Consider the following 22,838-nt stretch of genomic DNA (forward strand, 5'->3'; position numbering starts at 1 on the left):
TGCACACCAGCGAAACATCTTAGAATGGCTTGGAAGTAGCCAGTGGTGCGGCTCTAAGCAGATGTCATGCTTTGTCACTTTCTGTTACTCTGACTGCCTTTGAATTTGTATTTGAAGTCTGTGACAAGCTTTTTATTTGATGGACTCAACTGTGATCATGATGACATTTACTCCACTAAAGAGGACCTAAAGACTATGGTAGAGAACAACAGATGTGGGGGAAAGTTTTGTGACTATAAACAGTGGATACCATGAATAAATCACATTTTTTGGACTGACAGAATGGCCTTTCTTTGAAGAACCATTTATTCTTATTATCTGCTTATCTTCAGGACTTGAGAGAGACAAGTTTGATAACAAGACAGTGTCGTTTGAGGAGCACATCAAGTCGGAGCACAACATGTGGCACTATTTGTACTTCCTGGTCTTGGTGAAGGTGAAGGATCCCACAGAATACACTGGGCCGGAGAGCTACGTGGCCCAAATGATTAAGGTTAGTCCTCTGGCACAGTTGGTACCATGATACAGTGACCCCTAAAATGTATTTGGACACTTTGTGGTTGTAAACCGTTACTGGTTATTTTAATAGTTAATGTGTCCAATTACACTTGTAGCTACTCTAATTGAAAACCTGTGTGAACCTGACTAGATTCACTAAAAATCTCTAGTTGTCACCTGACAACTTAGTTAAACGTAAATGCAAAGATGTCTTACTTAGGGTTACACTTTATTTTAAGGTGACGCTAGCATTGTACTTACTCAAATAAGTAATATTAATTAACTACATGTACTTACTATAGCGTTACAGTTTTGTTTAGGGTAAGTTACTTGTAATTCTGCCTAATTTGCTGTTATTACTATTGTAAGTACATGTAGTAACGTGTAAACGTTTATATAACCTTAAAATAAAGTGTTACCAAATGTAGTTCTGAGCAAAACATCATTTGTTTATTATTCTTGTGCAATGCAGTGAAATTCAGGCATTTCAAATGTCCAAATATTTTTTAGAGACAATTTATGTCAATCAGCAATGTGTTTCGTCTTAGTCAGTCATGTCTGTGCCAATATGTCTCTCACTGTCGGATGAAACTTGTCTTGTTTTTACTCAACAAGTTGTAATTATTCATAGATAATTAATTAACTGTATATTATGTAACTTACCTCCTGTTCTTCTGTTGATCTCCAACAGCAAAATCTGTAATTGCAGCATTAAATAAGTTTTGCTGTGGATATAATATAGGTTGATTCATTGTCATTGTTTGCAGTGATAAAACTGTGTGTGTGTGTCCTTGTTTATATTACATTGTGGGAACCAGCCAACAGTTCCCACTTTTCAAAAGGCTAATAAATCATACAGAATTTGTTTTTTTGAGAAGGTAAAAATGCAGAATGTTTCCTGTGACGGGTAGGTTTAGGGACAGGGGCAGTGTAGGGGGATAGAAAATACGGTTTGTACAGTATAAAAACCATTACGCCTATGGAATGTCCCCACATTTCACAAAAACGTGTGTGTGGGTGTGTGGGAACATGTTTTTCTATCCTGGTGGGGACTTCAACCTGAATGCACACAGACTCGTGGGGACAAAAATGGAGGTCCCCATGGGGACAAAAGCTTCTAAATCATACAGAATGAGTTCTTTTGGAAATGTCAAAATGTTTCCTGTGATGGGTAGGTTTGGGGCAGGGGCATTGTAGGGGGATGTAATGTACAGTTTGTACAGTATAAAATCCATTACATCTATGGAAAGTCCCCACAATTCACAATATTCCAGTCTTCAGTGTCACATGATTCTTCTTGGTGCTCAAGAAACATCAATGTTGAAAATTTGCCTTTTGGGGAAATCATGATTTAAAAAAAAATCATGATTCTTTGATGAATAGAATGTTCAAAAAGACAACATTTATTTAAAATAAAAAAGTAACATAAATGATAAATATCTTTACTGTTTAATGCATCCTTGCTGAATATTAATTTACATAAAAGTGTGCGTTGCATGCATGTGTGTGTAAATCTTGGAATTGACAGAAAGGAGTGCAAACACTGTTATTCGGTGAAGCCGTTTAGGCACTGTTAGTGGCAGATGCTGATAATAATGGAGGCAAATGATTGGCTGTGGCGACCCCTGAAGGGAAGAGCCGAAAGAAGAAGGAGAAGCGGCAGATTGCTGATAATCTGAAAATGGCCAAAGGTTTCTCAGTTTATCAACCTGGCCAATAAAATGCTATATTAGTAGACTGATGTTTGGATTCAGTGGAAATCTACAGCGCTTTCTGCAGGATTCTGCCTGCTGATGACACATTGAGTTGTATTAGTACTACATTTAAATAATTACTGTGTATTGCTACAAAAACAAGGGTCCTTATTAAAGCTGCGATGAGACAAGGGAGACTCATAACTAAGGGTTGTTTAGTTTTGTCAGTGTTTGTTCAGTCTCATATAAGGAAAAAAAACATAACCAGTGCTTTTGTATTATAGCAGAGGTTAGGAAATAGTCACTAAATGCAAAACACTAGTCTGACTTTTACATTGTTATAGGTGTAAGTGTGTGTTTGTAGACTCCATTCACCTGACAACACAACTAATGCCACTCTCTACACACCCTAGCTGCTCATATTCAAAGAGAAACCACTTCTAGAGAGACACTTTTTAAGAGCAGCACAGTTTAAACTGAGAGTTTACATTGGTGTGTGTGTGTGTGTGTGTGTGTGTGTGTGTGTGTGTGTGTGTGTGTGTGTGTGTGTGTGTGTGTGTGTGTGTGTGTGTGTGTGTGTGTGTGTGTGTGTGTGTGTGTGTGTGTGTGTGTGTGTGTGTGTGAGCGCGCACGCATGTGTGATTATTACTCACAGGCTGCTGGAGAGAGAGTGTGAGCAGGTACTGCAGCAGTCACAGCATTATGTAACCCATCTCAAGTGGCCTGCTATTAGCTCAGCCTATCCTCGCACGTGTTCTCCTGTCCCACACACACACACACACCTGCTACGCCGCTCATTATCACACAGTGAGTCAGGCGTCTCCTTGGCAACACCGTCGTCACGCGCTGTCGGCAGGAACAAGAGAGCAAAAACTCTTCGGCCTCTAGAATTGTGATCAATGCAAGTTCAAAGGTCACATTCACCGTTGGATCCGTTTCTCCTTAGCTGGGCGTCTCAGTGTGTGTGTGTGTGTGTGTGTGTGTGTGTGTGTGTGTGTGTGTGTGTGTGTGTGTGTGTGTGTGTGTGTGTGTGTGTGTGTGTGTGTGTGTGTGTGTGTGTGTGTGTGTGTGTGTGTGTGTGTGTGTGTGTGTGTGTGTGTGTGTGTGTGTGTGTGTACTTGTTTATATTACATTGTGGGGACCAAATGTCCCCAAAATGTAATATAAACCTGAGATCACCTACAATGTAGGGACCAGCCAGAGGTGTGTGTGTGCGTGAAGAGAGATGACTGCAGGAGTGCGTGTGCAGTGGCCGGCCATACTAATCAAACTGATTATTGCAATCATGCTGCTATTTCCAGAGCAGAGTCAATAGCAGCTCTCTGAAACTGGCTTTCCATTGCAAAAGAGCATCTTTATGATGATGAGAACAGAGGACATGTGATCGAACGATTATGCTGTCTGTCAGATTGAAGTTGGCACTTTAATGACACCTTTCTCACACACAAGTCTGCAGTAGTGTGCTTGTGCAAAAGCATATACATGTACGTTTGTGAGGTGTTGGCTACTGTTATTGGGGGTGAAACACTCAGTTTCAGTCAATCTCATGTCAATCTTGAGTATTGGGGGAGAAAAGTTTTTTGTTGTTATCATATTAATAAAAGAAAGATAGGCTGTACCGAGTCTTTCCGGAAAAGCGACTGGAGGCGTATCGTGTGAGCAGAGCTAAATAATGACTAGCGCAGCTATTTCGTTGAAAGCGTCTTAAAGCTCTGACATCCTTAATCGTGGAGGGGGAAAAAAAACATTATCCTAAATAAACCCTTGAGATCAATCTATTTTAGCCATACATACACAGTATGATCCAGAATCAGATCTAGAGACTGAAATTGAACAGGAGAAGCAGCAACGACGACTACATCACGTCTCAATGGAATGTACTGTAACTGGGCATGCTCATGCTCGTGAGGTTTACAACATTCGGGTGTGTTTACTCGTGGTTTATGAGGACATAATTTGGTTTATGGACTAATGTGTGCGATTTAATGTTAGCAGTAGCAAGCGGAATGGTTTTACACATCAGACTAGTGCGTGTTTACATACAAAAACAATGGAATAGTAGCCCATTTGAATAAAGGAGTTGAAGGCTAACAACACAGACATTTGAAGCAGTTTTCCGCACAGCCTGCTTCCAACATACGACCGTGAAGCTTAATCGCTGGAACTGCTCCATCTTTCAGCATTCGTCGAGCTACAAATCCAGAGTTGAACTGTTTCTTGTTTATAAACCATCGTATCAGAAATGCAGGGAACAAACAAAAACAACTCCGTTGCTGCTCAGTAAAAACAAACCCCATCCACTGTCCCATTAACGCTGGGTTCTTTGGGAAGCTGTACAGGGTTATCTTGCTCTGACAACCAAAAACACACTTCTTTAGTAACATTGTTGATTTCATGAAGTCCTGTGACTGCAGCACTGCAGGCTTCCCTAAAGCGCTTGCTCTCTCGCTCTAGTCGCGGACGCATTTCCGGGAGAAGATCCCGTACGGCCCATACAAAGACATTCCACCGTATCTGACTTCAGATAGATCCATACATGAAAAAAACGTTCCGAAACTCATGAGAAACCGGAAGGACTATTTTTGGCACAGAAATACTCCATCAAAGGTCCAACTTTTCTTTTCTTTTTTTCTTCTTTTTTTACTTCGTTCATGTTTTTAGGATGGGAATCCAAGTCTTTAAGTGTTTAAAACTCAGTATGCATGAAACTACATTTCACCCCCCTTTAACAAATTAAAACGTATAAATTGTTACCAAAACTCTTACTGACCCCAACCTTTTGAACAGTACTGTCAATTCAATAAATTAATATTTGTATTAATTCAAAACATTAATATTTGCCTTGCACAGAGTTTATGAAGCAACTGGAAATCTCATTTATCATTGAATGTTCAATATTAATTAATCATAGATCATTTATGATAAATTATGATCAGATGACCCTGACCAAACTCTATCGCTCAATGTTGTCTGGGTTTCCTGATCTTTCTTTTCTCCTTTTAAAAAACCTTTGGTTTTTCGCTCCCATGTTTGATTTTTTCCGCTTGTCCTGTGGTAAAGGTTGCATCTTTACCACAAAAAAAATGGACCAGTTCATGAGACTCGACCCTCACAATCTGGTCTCTGTTCATCCGTCCTCACTCAACTTATGGTTTCCCATTTCCCTTAATGTTTTCATAGAGTTCATAATGCACCATTCCCTTGAACCAATTTGACACAATTTATGCCCAACCCTTTCCTATTTTTTCCTATTTTAGATCCCAATGAAACATTCTACAAAACAATATTGCTCTTTTCCAGTGAAATAGAGGTGCTTTGTCCCGTTTTTGATCTGAAAGAGTGCTTGACCTTGTTCAATCGTCTGTTTCTCAGAAGAGCAACGTGTTTATTCAGCGTGTTTTTCTTGGAAAGCCTCATTCCCTATTGTATAGCGGAGAAAAGCACTGTTCGAGTCAGAATGTGCGCGTGCCCGGGTGTGTCTCCTCGTGAGTGTGTGTTGTTTCATAATTGTGTATGGGAAGGCAGTCTTTTCCCACCTCTAAACATATCCTGGATCTCTCTGAGCACCTTGCATCGCTCCTGTCAGGCTGACTGACTGTGAAAAGCACCTTACATAACTGCTGTGATGAGACACCCCTCCTTATCTCAAACACGCCACAAACCCCAGACTAGATAAACGCATATACACACTAATCACACACACTCGCGCACACAATTTGTGGAACATTACAAACAGATATCCTGTACGTGAGCTACTGTGTGGGCACACACACTTTACAAACATAATGACTCACTGTTATTGTCTAAAACACAAAAAAAGCATTTATAACACTGACTGCAAGTGGTTTTGAAAAACTACTTCCTGTTTCTAAATGTATCATTGCATCCATGTCTTTGTTCTAACTCTATATGCTTTTTAGCAGGGAGTTTTAGCACACTTGCTCATATTTCTAAGCTGACTATTGCTAGTAGATAGGGGTCTTGGTGATTGACTGGAAGTCCGTTTTCTAATGTAGTCAGGCTATAATATGCCGCACTTAACTATTTAACATTTAAGTGTGGTCTTGGTTTCAAATTCTTTGAGATTTGTACAGTTTTGTTTGTTTTTGAGAATTATGTTAGACACCAAGCAATGAGTTTGCATTCTTATTTGGCTTTTTTGCTGTTCTAACTTTGCACAATTAAATGGGTTGTGTTTTAGCACTATACCATTCAAATGCGGTCTGTACTATTTAATACTTTTATTCAGCAAGGATGCTTTAAATGGAACAAAAGTGACATTAAAGGTGTCATTCCGTGTAAAATCAACCAAATTTGTACATAAATAGTGATGAAAGCCAAAATATGAACTGGCATATTTACTGATGATGAGTATAGTCATATTTATTGATATATATTTACTGATTAATTCACTATTTTGTAGAGGGGGGTTAAAATTCACCTGATACAAATTATAGGGGCGTAAAATTACTTGTGAAAGATGGCCACATCATTAGCCATATTTGTTGCATTTAATGCCAATAGTGACACTTCAAAAATGGGAAAAAGAACTCTTCTTGTGTTTTATGTCTTTACCTTTGCATGCCTGTATCTCGAGGAGTATTAAAGAATCCAATATCCTTTTCCATTTTGTTTTTAACAAAACAAAAGTGTGGGTCACTTTTATACAGCTGATACTTTTTTTCTTTCCCAGAGGAACTGCTGAAGAACAAATAATGTTGAAACTAGAAATGTGTGTCATTTTTTTTTTCTGTCAAAACAATTGCCTATAACATACCTGTGCCTTAAATGTTGTTTATCCAAAGTGTGCATGCCTGTAACTCAGCTAAACATATTGAACATATCTCAGTATGATTTAAAAGGGACAATATGTAAGAAATGTATTTCAATTAATCATAAACGGTCCTGATATGTCATTAGACATTGAGAAATCATGTTGATTTTAAAAACTTATATCACTGGCAACATTGGTCCGGCCAAGATATTGTCATTATAAAGTTGTTGTTGCAGCCCTCAACTGATGTTGATGTTGACATGTTGTGTTTTGACCTATCGGCCAATCAGAAAGTCAGTAGTGTTTGGGTATCTGGGTTGCCAGCTCTGCTCTAGTTACCACAGCTGCAGCTACAAACGCTCCTGCTGATCCTGCAGCCTATCTGGCAACCTCGAGTCGGGGGGGAGGGGGAGAGGGGATACACCTGCAGTACCAGTTTTGGCCACAATCTTACATACTATTCCTTTTAAATTCTGGTTCTTAAATTTTTCTTTTGAAATCTTAATTTTTAAGGCCCTATTTGGTTCACGCCTATAGATGTTGGAATCTCAATGCGGCTCCATTTTCAAATTGTTGAATTTGACCTATTTTCAATGGTCAAACCAAATGTGGGTAACTTTTCAAACAGCTGACACCTATTGCATTTAAAGGGGAACATCTGAAGAATAAATAATGTTGAAACTAGGGATGTATCTTGTTTCCCTCTGTCAAAACAATCGCCTTCATCATGTGTCTCTGAGTACCAAAGAAATCCACTGTAATGGTCATGTTGAGGCACATTAACTTCTCAAAAGTGTATTTATAAGAATCTATACCAGTTTCAGGGATATTTGGAGGACATTATTTTGTTCATTTTAACAGCTTCTGAAGCTACATCCCAGTATCTGGAATTAAACCATAGCGCCTTACAAATCAAGATTCCAAAACAAACGTTTCATACAAACAAAAATCTGAAATGATAGTAAGATAACTTTGAATGCAATAAATATCAGCTGTTAGAAGTTACCCACACTTGATTTTCGAAATCATATTGAAAATGGCTCATATTCAACGATTTGGACATGGAGGCCACATTTGGATCCCCATATCTATGGGATTGAACCATATAGGGCCTTCAAAACGAAGATTTCAAAACAAATATTTGTTAAGAACCAGAATCTAAAATCATATATAAATTTCTTTAATTCTTTTATAGTTACGAGCATGCAAACCTTTAACAAAAATATAATTGGCACTTAGAACAGTATTATTAATTCAATTATGTTGATTAATATATATATATATATATATATATATATATATATATACAGTCTTGTTCAAAATAATAGCAGTACAATGTGACTAACCAGAATAATCAAGGTTTTTAGTATATTTTTTATTGCTACGTGGCAAACAAGTTACCAGTAGGTTCAGTAGATTCTCAGAAAACAAATGAGACCCAGCATTCATGATATGCACGCTCTTAAGGCTGTGCAATTGGGCAATTAGTTGAATTAGTTGAAAGGGGTGTGTTCAAAAAAATAGCAGTGTGGCATTCAATCACTGAGGTCATCAATTTTGTGAAGAAACAGGTGTGAATCAGGTGGCCCCTATTTAAGGATGAAGCCAACACTTGTTGAACATGCATTTGAAAGGTGAGGAAATGGGTCGTTCAAGACATTGTTCAGAAGAACAGCGTACTTTGATTAAAAAGTTGATCAGAGAGGGGAAAACCTATAAAGAGGTGCAAAAAATGATAGGCTGTTCAGCTAAAATTATCTCCAATGCCTTAAAATGGAGAGCAAAACCAGAGAGACGTGGAAGAAAACGGAAGACAACCATCAAAATGGATAGAAGAATAACCAGAATGGCAAAGGCTCAGCCAATGATCACCTCCAGGATGATCAAAGACAGTCTGGAGTTACCTGTAAGTACTGTGACAGTTAGAAGACGTCTGTGTGAAGCTAATCTATTTTCAAGAATCCCCCGCAAAGTCCCTCTGTTAAAAAAAAGGCATGTGCAGAAGAGGTTACAATTTGCCAAAGAACACATCAACTGGCCTAAAGAGAAATGGAGGAACATTTTGTGGACTGATGAGAGTAAAATTGTTCTTTTTGGGTCCAAGGGCCACAGGCAGTTTGTGAGACTACCCCCAAACTCTGAATTCAAGCCACAGTACACAGTGAAGACAGTGAAGCATGGAGGTGCAAGCATCATGATATGGGCATGTTTCTCCTACTATGGTGTTGGGCCTATTTATCGCATACCAGGGATCATGGATCAGTTTGCATATGTTAAAATACTTGAAGAGGTCATGTTGCCCTATGCTGAAGAGGACATGCCCTTGAAACGGTTGTTTCAACAAGACAATGACCCAAAACACACTAGTAAACGGGCAAAGTCTTGGTTCCAAACCAACAAAATTAATGTTATGGAGTGGCCAGCCCAATCTCCAGACCTTAATCCAATTGAGAACTTGTGGGGTGATATCAAAAATGCTGTTTCTGAAGCAAAACCAAGAAATGTGAATGAATTGTGGAATGTTGTTAAAGAATCATGGAGTGGAATAACAGCTGAGAGGTGCCACAAGTTGGTTGACTCCATGCCACACAGATGTCAAGCAGTTTTAAAAAACTGTGGTCATACAACTAAATATTAGTTTAGTGATTCACAGGATTGTTAAATCCCAGGAAAAAAAAATGTTTGTACAAAATAGTTTTGAGTTTGTACAGTCAAAGGTAGACACTGCTATTTTTTTGAACACACCCCTTTCAACTAATTGCCCAATTGCACAGCCTTAAGAGCGTGCATATCATGAATGCTGGGTCTTGTTTGTTTTCTGAGAATCTACTGAACCTACTGGTAACTTGTTTGCCACGTAACAATAAAAAATATACTAAAAACCTTGATTATTCTGGTTAGTCACATTGTACTGCTATTATTTTGAACAAGACTGTATATATATATATATATATATATATATATATATATATATATATATATACATATACATATACATATACACACACACATTTCTAGTTTCGACATTATTTGTTCTTCAGATATTCCTCTTTAAAAGAAAAAAAGTTTCAGCTGTTTGCAGTGACCCAAATTTGGTTTTTGAACTTGAACAAACAGGTGATTTTTCCGTTTTTTGAATGGTCAGCATTGCCTTATTATGCAACAAAGATTGCTAAAGTCTTCTTTTATGTATTTCTTTGACCAGAACAAAATCTTTGAAATCTTTTTAGCAGAGGACCTCATGTTGACTTAACATGGAATGACCCTTTTACATTGTTACAAAGATCTTCTATTCCAAATAAATCCAGTTCTTTTGAACTTTTTATTCATCAAAGAATCCCGAGGGAAAAAAGTAAAACACAGTTCCCATAGAATATAAGAATGATTTCTGAAGGATCACGTGACTCTGAAGACTGGAGTAATGATGCTGAAAACTCAGCTTTGTCCCCCCAGGAATAAATTATATATAAATGCATTAGATTAGAAATCTTTTTTTATTAGTATTATTGTAATAATATATTTCACAATATTACTGTTTTTCTGTGTTTTTGATCAAATAAATATAGCTTTTGTGAGCATAAGAAAACATAAAAAAATCTTTCAGACACCAAACTTTTAAACAGCAGTGTATATAAATGTTGCATTGTTTCTATCCATGACCAAATTAGAACAGTCTTGCAACACATTTTTGAGGCTCACCATTTGCCAGGGAGACAGTTTCTTAGTGACAACATGCTGTGATTAGGTGCAGTACAGTCTTTGAGGCCTTTAACAGCTACTGTTATGCAACAAAACTCTGCTGCTATACTTGCACTGTACAGCGTGAGACGGTCAGCAGGGTAAAACTTCCTCAAGAAGTTATCGTTAAATTATACAGCCATTACAGCACCTTTTGTTACAAATTCACTGCATTCAGCAATGATTTTGAAGACAATTACTGTCATTTTTCAAATGACCTGTTGTGTGCAGTGTTCCGTTATCATCTATAATCTGTAAGTCTTGTTTTTTTGTGAGATCTATGTTTTTTAATGTTTTGTAGTTGTTTATTTGTTGAATACATCTGTTAACTGCTTGAAAAGCTGCACTTAAGCCATTAGTCTGTATATCACAATACAACGTGTCACCTTTTTTGCAGTCGTGGTTCTGGAAGTATAATTTCCCATTTATTTTCTCCTTTTTCTTTAAAATCAGTGGGGAAAATCAAGTTTCAGTGTGGTCTTTTTATGCATTGAGAATGACTTAAATATAATATATTACGCAATTGCAAGTTTAAATCTCAGAATTCTGACTTTATAACTCGCAATTGTGTGAAAAGTCAGAATTTTAAGTTAAAAAGTCACAATTTATTATTTAGTGGGGCGGAAACGGGCTTCCATATTTATGCTCACCGAGGCTTCATTTAATTGATCAAAAATACAGTAAAACAGTAATAGTGAAATATATAAAATGTAATTTATTCCTGTGATGGCAAGGCAGGATTTTCAGCATGATCACATGATCCTTCAGAAATTATTCTGATTTGGTGCTCAAGGAACATTTCTTATTATCAACATTTAAAACAGTTGTGCTGCTTAATATTTGTGTGGAAAATAGTAATTTTTGATGGGATGGATCATTTGATGTGCAGAAGGTTAAAAAGAACAGCATTTTGAAATCATCTAGCATCCTTGCAGAAAAAAAAGGTATTAATTTCTTTAAAGGGGTGATGAATTGAGAACTTTCCCTTGAGCTTTTGATATATGAAAGGTCATGGTAATATAAGATTATCCTGTAAATTTCAGAGCTGAAAACGTCCTTGTTAGTCAAAGAAAAGCTTTTATAGACCCCAGTCCCAAAAAATGATTGTGAGCTTCATCCTTACGTCATCGGACTCATGGAGCTGTTCGGATCACTAGCCAGCAGAAATAAACATGTGGAAGAAGATAGCAAGATATTGTGGAAGAACACGGTCACTGCATAAGCTTCCTTCAGATCATAATATTAGGAATGTGTGATACTTCATTTATTTTTAATGAAGTTCCAGCTCACGTGGGGAAGAACATTTGTGTGTTCGCTTCATTTCACTGCGGAATCGTTTGTAAACAAGCCTCAAGTGCTGGATTTGCAGACACAATGTTGTGCCTTCTATATTGGATCCGACAGGAATGGTGCAACAAACTTATGGGTAAAAAGTCTTTTTTATATGTAGGCCTAATAGTAGTCCCGGGCTGTGTGGTTTCTACACCGCGTGCATTCGTGCGTGCGTGCGTGCGTGCGTGCGTGCGTGCGTGCGTGCGTGCGTGCGTGCGTGCGTGCGTGCGTGCGTGCGTGTGTTCGTGCTTATATCGACCAATCGTGCGGGCCATGTGATATAGAAATAATAGTCCAATCAATCGAGGGTGGATGAGAAATAAATCATTGTGTTTGCTTGATAAAGATGTTTATGAGCCCTGTGGTCGAGAGAATCTTTGCAGTTGCCGCTTTAATAATTTCTCCCTCATGTTAGATATGACAGGGGAGCTGAAGCTCATGAAATATGCAAATCTTATCCAATCCTAGCCGTGGGCGTTTACTTCCAAGTCTCCAGTGCTGCACGACCATCAAAACCCAGCGTTCAGAAGACAGCCTCAAAACCAGTGTAGAAAATAGCCTATTACTTATTAGTTATGTTTTTGAATGTAAAATCCACACAGATGTCATTAGTTGACCTCAGACAACAGTAGAAAAAAGCCAGTTCATGACACCTTTAAAAAAAAAATCTTGCTCATCCAAAATTGTACAATGATAATGTAAATGTGTAAAACAATGCAAATGTCCGTAATGCTAAATATGCTTGGGAAACAACGTTCACATCTCTCATCTCTCATCTCTCATCTCTCTCTCTCTCTCTCTCTCTCTCTCTCTCTCTCTCTCTCTCTCTCTCTCTCTCTCTCTCTCTCTCTCTCTCTCTCTCTCTCTCTCTCTCTCTCTCGCTCTCGCTCTCGCTCTCGCTCTCTCTCGCTCTCTCTCTCAGGAAAAGAATCTGGACTGGTTTCCCCGGATGCGGGCCATGTCTTTGGTGAGCTCGGAGGGAGATAGCGAACAGAACGAGATCCGATCACTGCACGAGAGACTGGACACCACTGTCACTCTCGTGGCTCAGCTGTCTGGCCAGCTGTCTGAGCTTAAAGAACAGGTAACATACAGCACACCATCCAATGGTTTCACAGAGCTTCATCTTTTTTCCTCACGGGGCCTCTGAAGTGTTTACTGTTAGACCCTGCTGTGGAAGTGCGTCAGAGCTGGGGTGGGGCGGTTCCCCGGGGCGATGTGGATGTTCCGGCTTTGCTCCGCTGTGTCGGATCACTGCCATCACCTGCCTGGCCCACATGTGATTCTGCACAAACAGTTTAACTAATTCACATGACACAGGGAGAGGGAGAACTTTGGGTTCTAATGGAATGACGTTAGAAAAGAAATTGCTGCCCCATGGCTCAGTTCTTTTTTTAAAGCGTCTCACCAAGGTCTGTGTGTTTGTTTGACCTTAGACTTCAGAGTTGAACTGTGTTCTGTGCAGAAACGCACAAGAACTGCACAGTCACTGAGAATCGGCAGTGACCCAAACCAGTGAGCCAGAAAGAGTCGAACAAGAACTGTTATCCACACCGCGGTGCCCCTCACATCTTCCAGCAGTCCTTCTGATTCCGGACGGTCACGAGGAGCGGGCTTACTGTAATTCTCCTGGCAGCGCTGGATGTTAAATAACTTATTAAAGTGATTTCTCCTCCGACAGCCAGGCCTAATTAAACAGATCCTCCTCACCTCTCAGCTCGAGCCAGGCTGAGATCCAGCTCAGATGCAGTGGGCGAAATCCAAAACTTGTCATGTGTTCAGAAAAACAGGCTCTCTCTGATTTAGTGTAGCACACTGTGTTCCACCTCCATTTTCCCGCTAGGACTGTTTACTGTGTAGATCCTTCTTTTTGTCTGGAACAGCCATGAGGTCGAAAAAAGGTACAGTAGTGGCCAAACGTGATATTTGTTTTAATGACCCTACAAGCTCTATTAAACCATGAAAATATGAGGGAAATATTTTGAATATGAGGGAAAAACAAAACACTAAACTTGGTTATTTAGCAAAAAAAAGGCAAATTAAAGCAAGAGGTTTTATTTTACTAAACAAAAGGCATAGATTAACAAAAAGCTCAGGAAACATCATACATTTACCACAACATCAGTTAATATTTTGTGTTGATTCTCTCTTGTTTTTACATGTTCTCCTAATTTCTTTGTATGGCAATTATGCCCCTTCAATTTGACATTTTTCATTGTTATCTCAAATTAAACAATTGACTACAAGCACAAATGCGCAATACGCTTGTTTAGAATTTCCTAGTCCGGACATGACTTTTGGCCACTGATGTACCATGTGACTGATGTCGATTTAAACCCAGTGTTTAGGGAAGTAAAAAAGTGACCCATGGAATAAGAGGTCATTTTGAAATTGGTCCAAATAACACTGTTGTAAAGAAATAGTTCAGCCAAAAAAGTACTGTTGTTCCAAACTTGTATGAGTTTTTTTTCTTCTATAAAACAAGACATAAAGAATGTTAGTAACCATGCTGTTTTGGTTGCTATGGACTTCCATTATACTAAAACATTACGTAAAATTATGTTTACCAAGTCGGCATAAAACAAAAGTTGCGATAGTTTTTTTGTTGTATAAATTGTGACGCATATCAGATTTAAATGGCTTCTTCAAAAATATCTTCATTTGTACTGTGAAGATGAAAAACTTACAGTTTTGGAGGATTAGTAATTAATGACATAATTTAACCCTTTAATTGATAAGTAAATCTCAAAGAAATCACACTTTTATGTGGAAAAATGATCAATTGTGAGCTGTTAAACAGAATTTTTTCACTGTAAATTAAAAGATGACTTGTTCTTTAAAGGTGCACTTGTAGTATTTTTGCTGTAAAATATCCAAAAACCACCAGGCCACTGTATATTTTGTTCAGTTGAGTTCTTACAATATTCCAAATGTTTCCAACTATTTGTAAGATGCGAGAAAATTGTTATTTTAACCAAAGAACCAGGACATCTGAGAGAGTCGCTTGCCAATTGTGTCATATCTGCGTTACCTTCGCTTTCCATTATTATATTTTTTTGTCAGAAAAGCTTTACTCTCAGCAGTGCGCAATAAGTGTCACAGCAACCGCTGAGCGAACATACAGAGTAACGTCATAACATCATTTTAAACACACTTAAACGTATCTAATATGAATAATAGAGCTGCGTTACCTCATACTCATGACCGGAAAAGCAGAAAATTGTCCCGGCGACTGTGTCCCGTCATAATAAAAGTCCCGCTGCTCGCACAAAAGTTTGCTCAACAATCGCTCCACCGGCCTTGCTCAGCTCCACAACACTCAGCCTTGCTCTGCTTCATACTACAGTAACGTTAATAATCACATCCATGAACATGATTTCTGTCCCAGTCATATCCCGATTTTTTTCCCACTGGTGGTGAGGTGAAGACCAAATGTCCCAAGATTCTGTGCTTAAACTTGGCATCATCAAACTACGCCTTTGTTTTGAATAGGCGCCAGTAGAGTATGCTACAAACAGTACATGAAATGTCTAATTAGATCTATTACAGTTTTTTTAATGCATAGAATAAGGGAAGAGACAGTTAACAAATTAAAAGGTTTTTTACCGTTGTCTTGCAATGTTTAACTTTTTTTTTTTCAGCGGTGACTAAATTGCCTTTGTGTTTTTTGTATGCGTGCGTGTACTACATCCCTAAATAAGCTTTGTCTGTTGTGTGTTTGTGTGTGTGTGTGTGTGTGTATCCACATGTACAGATGACGGAGCAAAGGAAGAATAAACAGAGACTGGGCTTTCTGGGACCACCACCAGTAAACCATCAAAACCACCACTGAGAAAGAACTTATCACCCCTCCACACAAACAGATCCTGATGTTCACACCATGAACAACACTACGCTCATGGTGAAATCACACTTTACATCATGACATGACAGTTGTCCAGTTAGATGAACGGAAACAACTACAGAGTTTCATACGTGTTTTCTCATTTAAATCTTATAGATGGAAGACGTTTGTTAACGTTTTTTTTTTTATTGGGAAAATCACAAACCCTGCTCTTATGAGGGCATATCCATTTTGTCCTAGAGGACTCAGACAGCCTTCGGAAGGGCTGTCTGATTTTTTTTTTTTTTTTTAAATAAAAGTCAAGTATTAACTCCCTCACAATTTATTTGTCCTGTCCATAACTGGAGTATTGCTGTAACTCAGAGTGGACTTTAATCTGTGCTGGAATAACTGGAGAGATAAAGTGCCTTTAGGCGATTTCATCGTTTTTTTTATTATTTACAATTACTTTCATGAAAGATACGAGTCTGGAAACATTTTCTCATAATCAGAAAGTCATGTGACTTTTGGAATCTGTTTGCATCACCTTCTACAAAGACCTTAACGCTAGTCTTAACTCTTAATGACTTTTATTGTGTATTTTATGTCGGAGATGTGACTATCCTTTTTGTGCTTGCCTTATATACATTTGTACAGAAAATAATAAAGAATTTATATTTGGTATTACAATGCTTAGTTTGACTCTGTATGTTATGCAGAATGACTGTGACTCAAAGTTATGTTAGGGGTTAACAGCTTATGACCCAGGACCAGTAGTGAAGAAATGAAGACAGAGTCAGGATTGCAATTAATTAAAAGAAAAATTTACTTAAGAATAGTTTAAAGTTTCAAAAGCAGAAGCCAGCTTCAAGTCTCGCAAGGAGTTTGAAAGGCCGCACTCCCTCTCTCACTGTCTCGTTGCCTCGCCCTATCGTACATACAATTGTCCCAACAGTTATACCGTTTTCAAGGTCTTATCCACGTCATTACTGCAATGTGGATAGTTCTGATTGGCTCAGAGACAATGCACAGTCATGGTAAATTTCCACTCGAGTCAGTTAATCTGATGCACGTTTCCACTGACGTGTCACTTGTTGACGCTTTCACCCCAGAATCAGGCCCGCAGTGACCTTCCAGATATGGAGCAGGCGCCAGCTTGCCCAGAACAACAAGTCCACCCATCGCTTAGGGTGCCCATTGTACACCATTCTCAACACTGATCTGTAACATAGAATATTGCGCACATACACAGATACACAGTCTCTCCAAGGTTGGAGCTGATTAAGCTCCAGTTGTAACCAGTTCTTACCAAAACATACTGATAACATGTGCTTTCTTTCATTGAGAGGGACACACAATAGTACAGGCAATATTCATCTTGAGTCTTTAGTGTTTCAGTAAAAGGAACTATAAAAGGAATAAAACATAATAAATTAAATGAAAGACAAATCCATATTTCATCTCTGGAAGCCGGGCTAAGTGAGCAAACGCTGTTACTGCACTCCTGATGTGTTAGGGGTGTGTGATACCTCAAAAATCCAAACACATGACCTTGTTGCCAGTGTTTAGTGACACATCACACATCTCTAGGCCAGACCCTCAGTCACTCCTCAGAGACCAAATATACACTTTAGAAAACAAGAAACTAAAACAAAATCATAACTGGAAAGAATCATTATAATAAAGGTAATATAGGGAGACAAATATGAATTAAGGTTTTGATTATGAAGTTAATTAGGATATAAATATATACAGGTATATTGAAGCGGCAGTGGATTTCAGAATCCCCCCCTTCAGTTAAAACTATGGTTAAATTATGTGAACCAATGGAAGCAATCATTTGGGAAGGTTTGCACAAGCATCTATGCAATTTTGATGATGAGATCATTTTATGAAAGAAATGTTATTATTTTATCGTTTTATTGAATATGTAGATGTCGTGTCTGCACTGATAGCTGATATGGTGCACGTGTTTTCAGATCTGTGTACAGAGTTCAGATTTACTCACTCTCATGCTATTTTAATGGACATGGCAACTCAACTCTGTCCCAGAATAGTTTAGTAAACAAAAATACCTTTGAGTCTGACATCAAACATTTATAATATCATACTGATAAAAAACAAAAAAAAATATTAATAAGAAGGATATAGCAATTAATTTTTGTTTTGTTACTTTAAATTGGCCAAACACATCGAATTAAATAAATAAAATGTATTTTTGTTTAATAATATTCTTTACTTTGTATTTTGAGGTCATTTTACGGAACTAAATAATACAATTAATGAATTACCTCATTGGTCAAAGGTGACTGAAGAGTGCCAGAGGGTTAAATCTATAATAAAATTGCACCTTCGTTTCCTCATAAAATTATCAATACGTTTGTAAATCAAATTCAATTGAGCTCAAATGTTGTTGTGAAGTAAAAGTTTAAGATCATTTTTGGAGAAAGTTAGAAAGGAGATGTTACAATATTGTGTTACTCCCTAAAAACTAACTAATTGCATTACTTAGATTCGGAAAGTACGGTTACATTCCTTTTGCGTTACTTTTTCTCACCTGGGCTGGTCTTGTTTGTTTGTTTGTTTTTTAATAACAACAAAAAAAGTAATATTTTTGGCAAATGTTAATGTTTTTCACACCAAAAGGGACAGTAATAAGGCTGAAGAAAATGCAAATTCACTTCAATACAGTAGAGTGTCGCCAGTGTCACGTGATTTCAGCAGTTTGGCGGTTTGACACGCATCCGAATCATGAATCGATACGCTGATTCACAACCGTTCGAAACTTTGTTTTGAAATCGGCCCATCACTAGTTGTTGTTTCTTTCCTTTTTTGCGCACAAAAACGAATCTCGTCGCTTCATAAAATGATTGTAGAGCCACTGTAGTGAGATGGGCTTTGTAACGACATCTTCAGTGCCTTTTATGGGTCTTGAGAGAGGAAATGACATTGGTGTCAATAAAGGCCTGTCTGACCCATCGGATTTCAACAAAAATATGACAGATTAAGATGAACAGACAAAAGATGAACGGAGGTCTTACGGGTGTCGAACGATATTAGGTAAGTAACTATTGAGAGAATTTTTATTTTTGGGTGAACTAACCCTTTAAGCTTTAAGTTAATATTGTTTTAGGGTACACGACTCTGCCTAGTTTTTCAGACTACAAAGACCTACGTCTGCTCGTGCCTTCACGCTGACACAGGTTAAAATTAGCCCCTGATGGCTCCATTATAGCTCACAGCTGTCACTAAGCAAGGGAAAGTCCAGCACGGCTGGAATGCACCATCAGGGACGAGAAGACAGTTAGTTGGATAACTGCCACTCTTCCTAAATGTCCCCCGCTCACGCTGATCACTCATCTGCTGGCAGGCAAGTCTTTCCAACACAGAACAGGAACAATCAAATAGAAGCGTAGCAGTTATTCAATGTTTTATCGTTCTGTTTGTTCTACCTGTAAATTCAGTCTCCCCTCAACATGCATGTCAATATTTGAAGGATGATAGATCCTTCATGAAGGCTTAACACACACAGTCTTTCTCACAGTTCCATCATTCAGGCGTGCACAGTTGGTAAGGCAAGACAGTGTACACCATCCTGCATAAACACACTCATTAATCTAAATATATCACCCTCCCTTCCTTCTTTCTGCATGTGATGGGTCTGCATGTGATTGTGCGTGTTGTTGTCATGCTGGTTGGTCGGAGAGCAGATGAGATCTGTCACATGAGCTGGTCTCGGAGCGGCGAGAGATCAACCCTGCTGCACTCTTTCCCAAATGCACTGCAAATCGGAGGGGGATTTTTCATTTGACTCAGCGTTCCTGCTTAACCTAATAGTCTACGGAGTGACTTGCTGAAGTTCTTCAGGAGAGACAAAGAGATCTGCAAGAATGTGGCTCTTGTTGTTTTTTGTGGAATGAAAAAGATGTTTATCAAAATGTTCACACTGCTCTTGTCCATACAATGAAAGTAAATGGTCATCTGTCAAGCTAAAAAAAAAAAAATAGCATGTAAACCATGTATAGTTTTTAAAATGTATATTTATTTCAGCAAGGATGCATTAAATTGATAGCCTGACAAGCCAGACCCACATCAAGATGTTTGGTCTGGAAACTCACCATTGACAGCTCAATCCGAGGGGCGGGATAAACGGTTGTCTTTCAAACTCCCTCTGCACACGATAGGATAGCGCTACAACCAACCAGAGCAACGAAAGTGAAACGGAGCTCGTTGACAGATTAAACATTCGGCGTATCCGGTCGGCAAAACTCAGAACACATCTTCCCTTTTTAAGAATGACTTCAGTGCCGTTCTTTGTTCTTTTCTCAGAGAAAAGCTTAACTCCAAGTCTTCCAGAGTCGCAGTCAAAGCTGATTCGAAAGACCGCCGTTCGCCAGTTTCTGTGTTTACTAGAAGTACGCAAACACAACTCGGCCGTCGTCATTATGGCCCCGCCCACCGACTTTATACACGATGTGATTGGCCCGACAAGAGTTTGGCGATTACAACTCAGAAGGGTATTGAAAGTTGCTAGACGACACTCGCGGGCAGATAAGATTTGCTGCCGCTAGGGTGCGTCTAGATTTCTAGGCGATTAGATTGATCAAAAGTAAAGACTTTTTAATGTGTGAAAAGATTAGTCATCAAAGAATCATAAAAAAAAGTAGTATCAAAGTTTCAATAGAAAAATGAAGCAGCACAACTGTTGAACATTAATAATAACAAAACATGAACATTGAACATTAATAATAGTAAAACATTTAATCAAATCAGCCTATTAGAATGATTTCTGAAGGATCATGTGACACTAAAGACTTGAGTAATGATGCTGAAAATACAGCTCTAATACTGAATAAATTATTGAAGAAAATATTTAGATTAAATATGACCGGCCTATTGCACAAAACTAGGATAAGGGATTAAACCGGGATATCTTGTTGATCTTGTCATCTGTATGCAAAATGTTGTACTCCGCTGTCGTGTAAATGTACTCTGAAGGCACACTCACACCAAGAACGATAACGAAAGATAACTGTATATTAGTGGATACATATAGCCAGGATCAGCAATATCCCAGCTTAATCCCTTATGCTAGTTTTGTGCAATAGGCTGGACACATTCTTGTCAAAGTTTGTGCACAGACTGCACACAGAAAAATAGGGTGTCAAAATTAGGGGTACAACAGCTTGTCACTGGGGCAGTACCCCTAAAATGATATCTTTGTATCTTTTTTACTCCTAAAAGGTGCATATTAGTAGCCTAGAAATCTAGACGCACCCTAGCGGCAGCAAATTTAATCTGCCCGCAATAGTCGTCTAGGAACTCTCAATACCCTTCTGAGCTGTGTTCCTCAGAATCTGGACGGGCCAATCACATCGTGTATAGAGTTGGCGGGCGGGGCCATAATGACGACGGCCGAGTTGCGTTTGCATGCTTCTGTTGTCTATTAAACACAGAAACTGGCGAACGGTGGCGGTCTTTCGAATCAGTTTTGACTGCGATTCTGGAAGACTTAGAGTTAAGCTTTTCTCTGAGAAAAGAACAAAGAACGGCACTGAAGTCATTCTTAAGAAGGGAAGATGTGTTCGGAGTTTAGCCGACCGGATACGGTGAATGTTTAATCTGTCAACGAGCTCTGTTTCACCTTCGTTGCTCTGGTTGGTGTAGCGCTATCCTATCGCGTGCAGAGGGAGTTTGACAGACAACCGTTTATCCCGCCCCTCGGATTGAGCCCTGTCTATGGTGAGTTTCCAGACCAAACATCTTGATGTGGGTCTGGCTTGTCAGGCTAGCATATTAGTACCTTTAAGTACAAATGCGTACCTTGAGGTACTACTATGAACCTTTTTGTGGTAAAAATGGTACAAAGTTGTCCTTATAAGGGTACTGCCTCATGCACCGACAAGCTGTTGTACCCCTAAAGGTACAATTTTGACACCCTTTTTTTCTGTGTGTGTGATACACCTAGGTAGGAAACTGATAATGAATTAATCAGAAAAGCATTCCTGTAAAGGCAATATTATTACAAGAATAATATAGCCTAGTAATATAATATAAAACTATAATTTGTGTCAAGGCCAGCTGCAGGGCACACAGTGAGGTACTTAAAATTTGTGGATGTGATCCAGTGATGGCATATTTCAGTTTGTTTGGTAGCATGAGAAAAACAAATAAGTATGAAATTTAGTTAATCATTTTTAAAGGACATGCAATTGGATGATGAAGGAGAGAGTTATGTAAATGCCTTTTATTAGAAATCAGCTCAAAGGGAAGATGAGTCATTCAAAGCTTACATTTATGGATGTTTTTTTTTTTCCTATGCCGAGGCATGATGTTGCATCTCTTTCAAACACCAGACTGAAGGTCTCTTTAAAGCAACAGACTCTTTTAACACCTCAAGCAGCTCTCTTCCTGTTGGCTCTTGTGGTTGTTTGAATTTGCTAACAAGTTTCATTTCAAATGAGCTACTGAATACAGACTGAGCTTTTTTGGATTCATTATCAAGTTTCACAAAATGTTCATATTGCCATAAATATAAAAGTTTATTTAAATAAAAAAAGGTTAAACACTATTTAGCATTTCATTGCATGTATCTGGAGGCAGTGACTTGCTGTTTGTCTAAGTACCCCTTTAACCCCCCCACCACCACCCTTCACTGGATGATCTGTGGTGACTTCAGTCCACAAGCCTGTCCAGCCTCTTCACTTTCATTTCTGACTGCTGTGTACTATGATTGTTGTTGTTTTATGTTCTCTAGATGTTTTTCTCAGATAAAGCAGTACTGTTTATATTTTTGTATGTTTCTCTTATATTTTAGAAATCATTTTGAAATATTAAGTGTCGCTTCTTTTGTATATGATTGTATATTATCATGTCTGAGTATGTGATATGGCTTAATGTACACCTAGTATGTACACCATATGTACACAGAAAAATAGGGTGCCAAAATTGTACCTTTAGGGGTACAACAGCTTGTCGC

The 22,838-nt window shown here is 38.5% G+C and overlaps 1 protein-coding gene across 1 annotated transcript in view; it reads left to right on the forward strand.

Moving 5' to 3' along the window:
- Positions 1 to 16,178, forward strand: part of itpr2 (inositol 1,4,5-trisphosphate receptor, type 2) — a 108,063-nt gene extending 91,885 nt beyond the window's left edge. Inside the window, exons 55-57 of the mRNA XM_067420330.1 lie at positions 333 to 493; positions 12,959 to 13,120; positions 15,791 to 16,178. Of these exons, the coding sequence (XP_067276431.1) occupies positions 333 to 493; positions 12,959 to 13,120; positions 15,791 to 15,868 (401 nt within the window). The 3' untranslated portion in view covers positions 15,869 to 16,178. The remainder of the gene's footprint in view (positions 1 to 332; positions 494 to 12,958; positions 13,121 to 15,790) is intronic.
- Positions 16,179 to 22,838: the final 6,660 nt, after the last annotated feature.

This window comes from Pseudorasbora parva, chromosome 16 (genome assembly GCF_024679245.1).
Source record: "Pseudorasbora parva isolate DD20220531a chromosome 16, ASM2467924v1, whole genome shotgun sequence".
Classification (NCBI taxonomy): domain Eukaryota; kingdom Metazoa; phylum Chordata; class Actinopteri; order Cypriniformes; family Gobionidae; genus Pseudorasbora; species Pseudorasbora parva.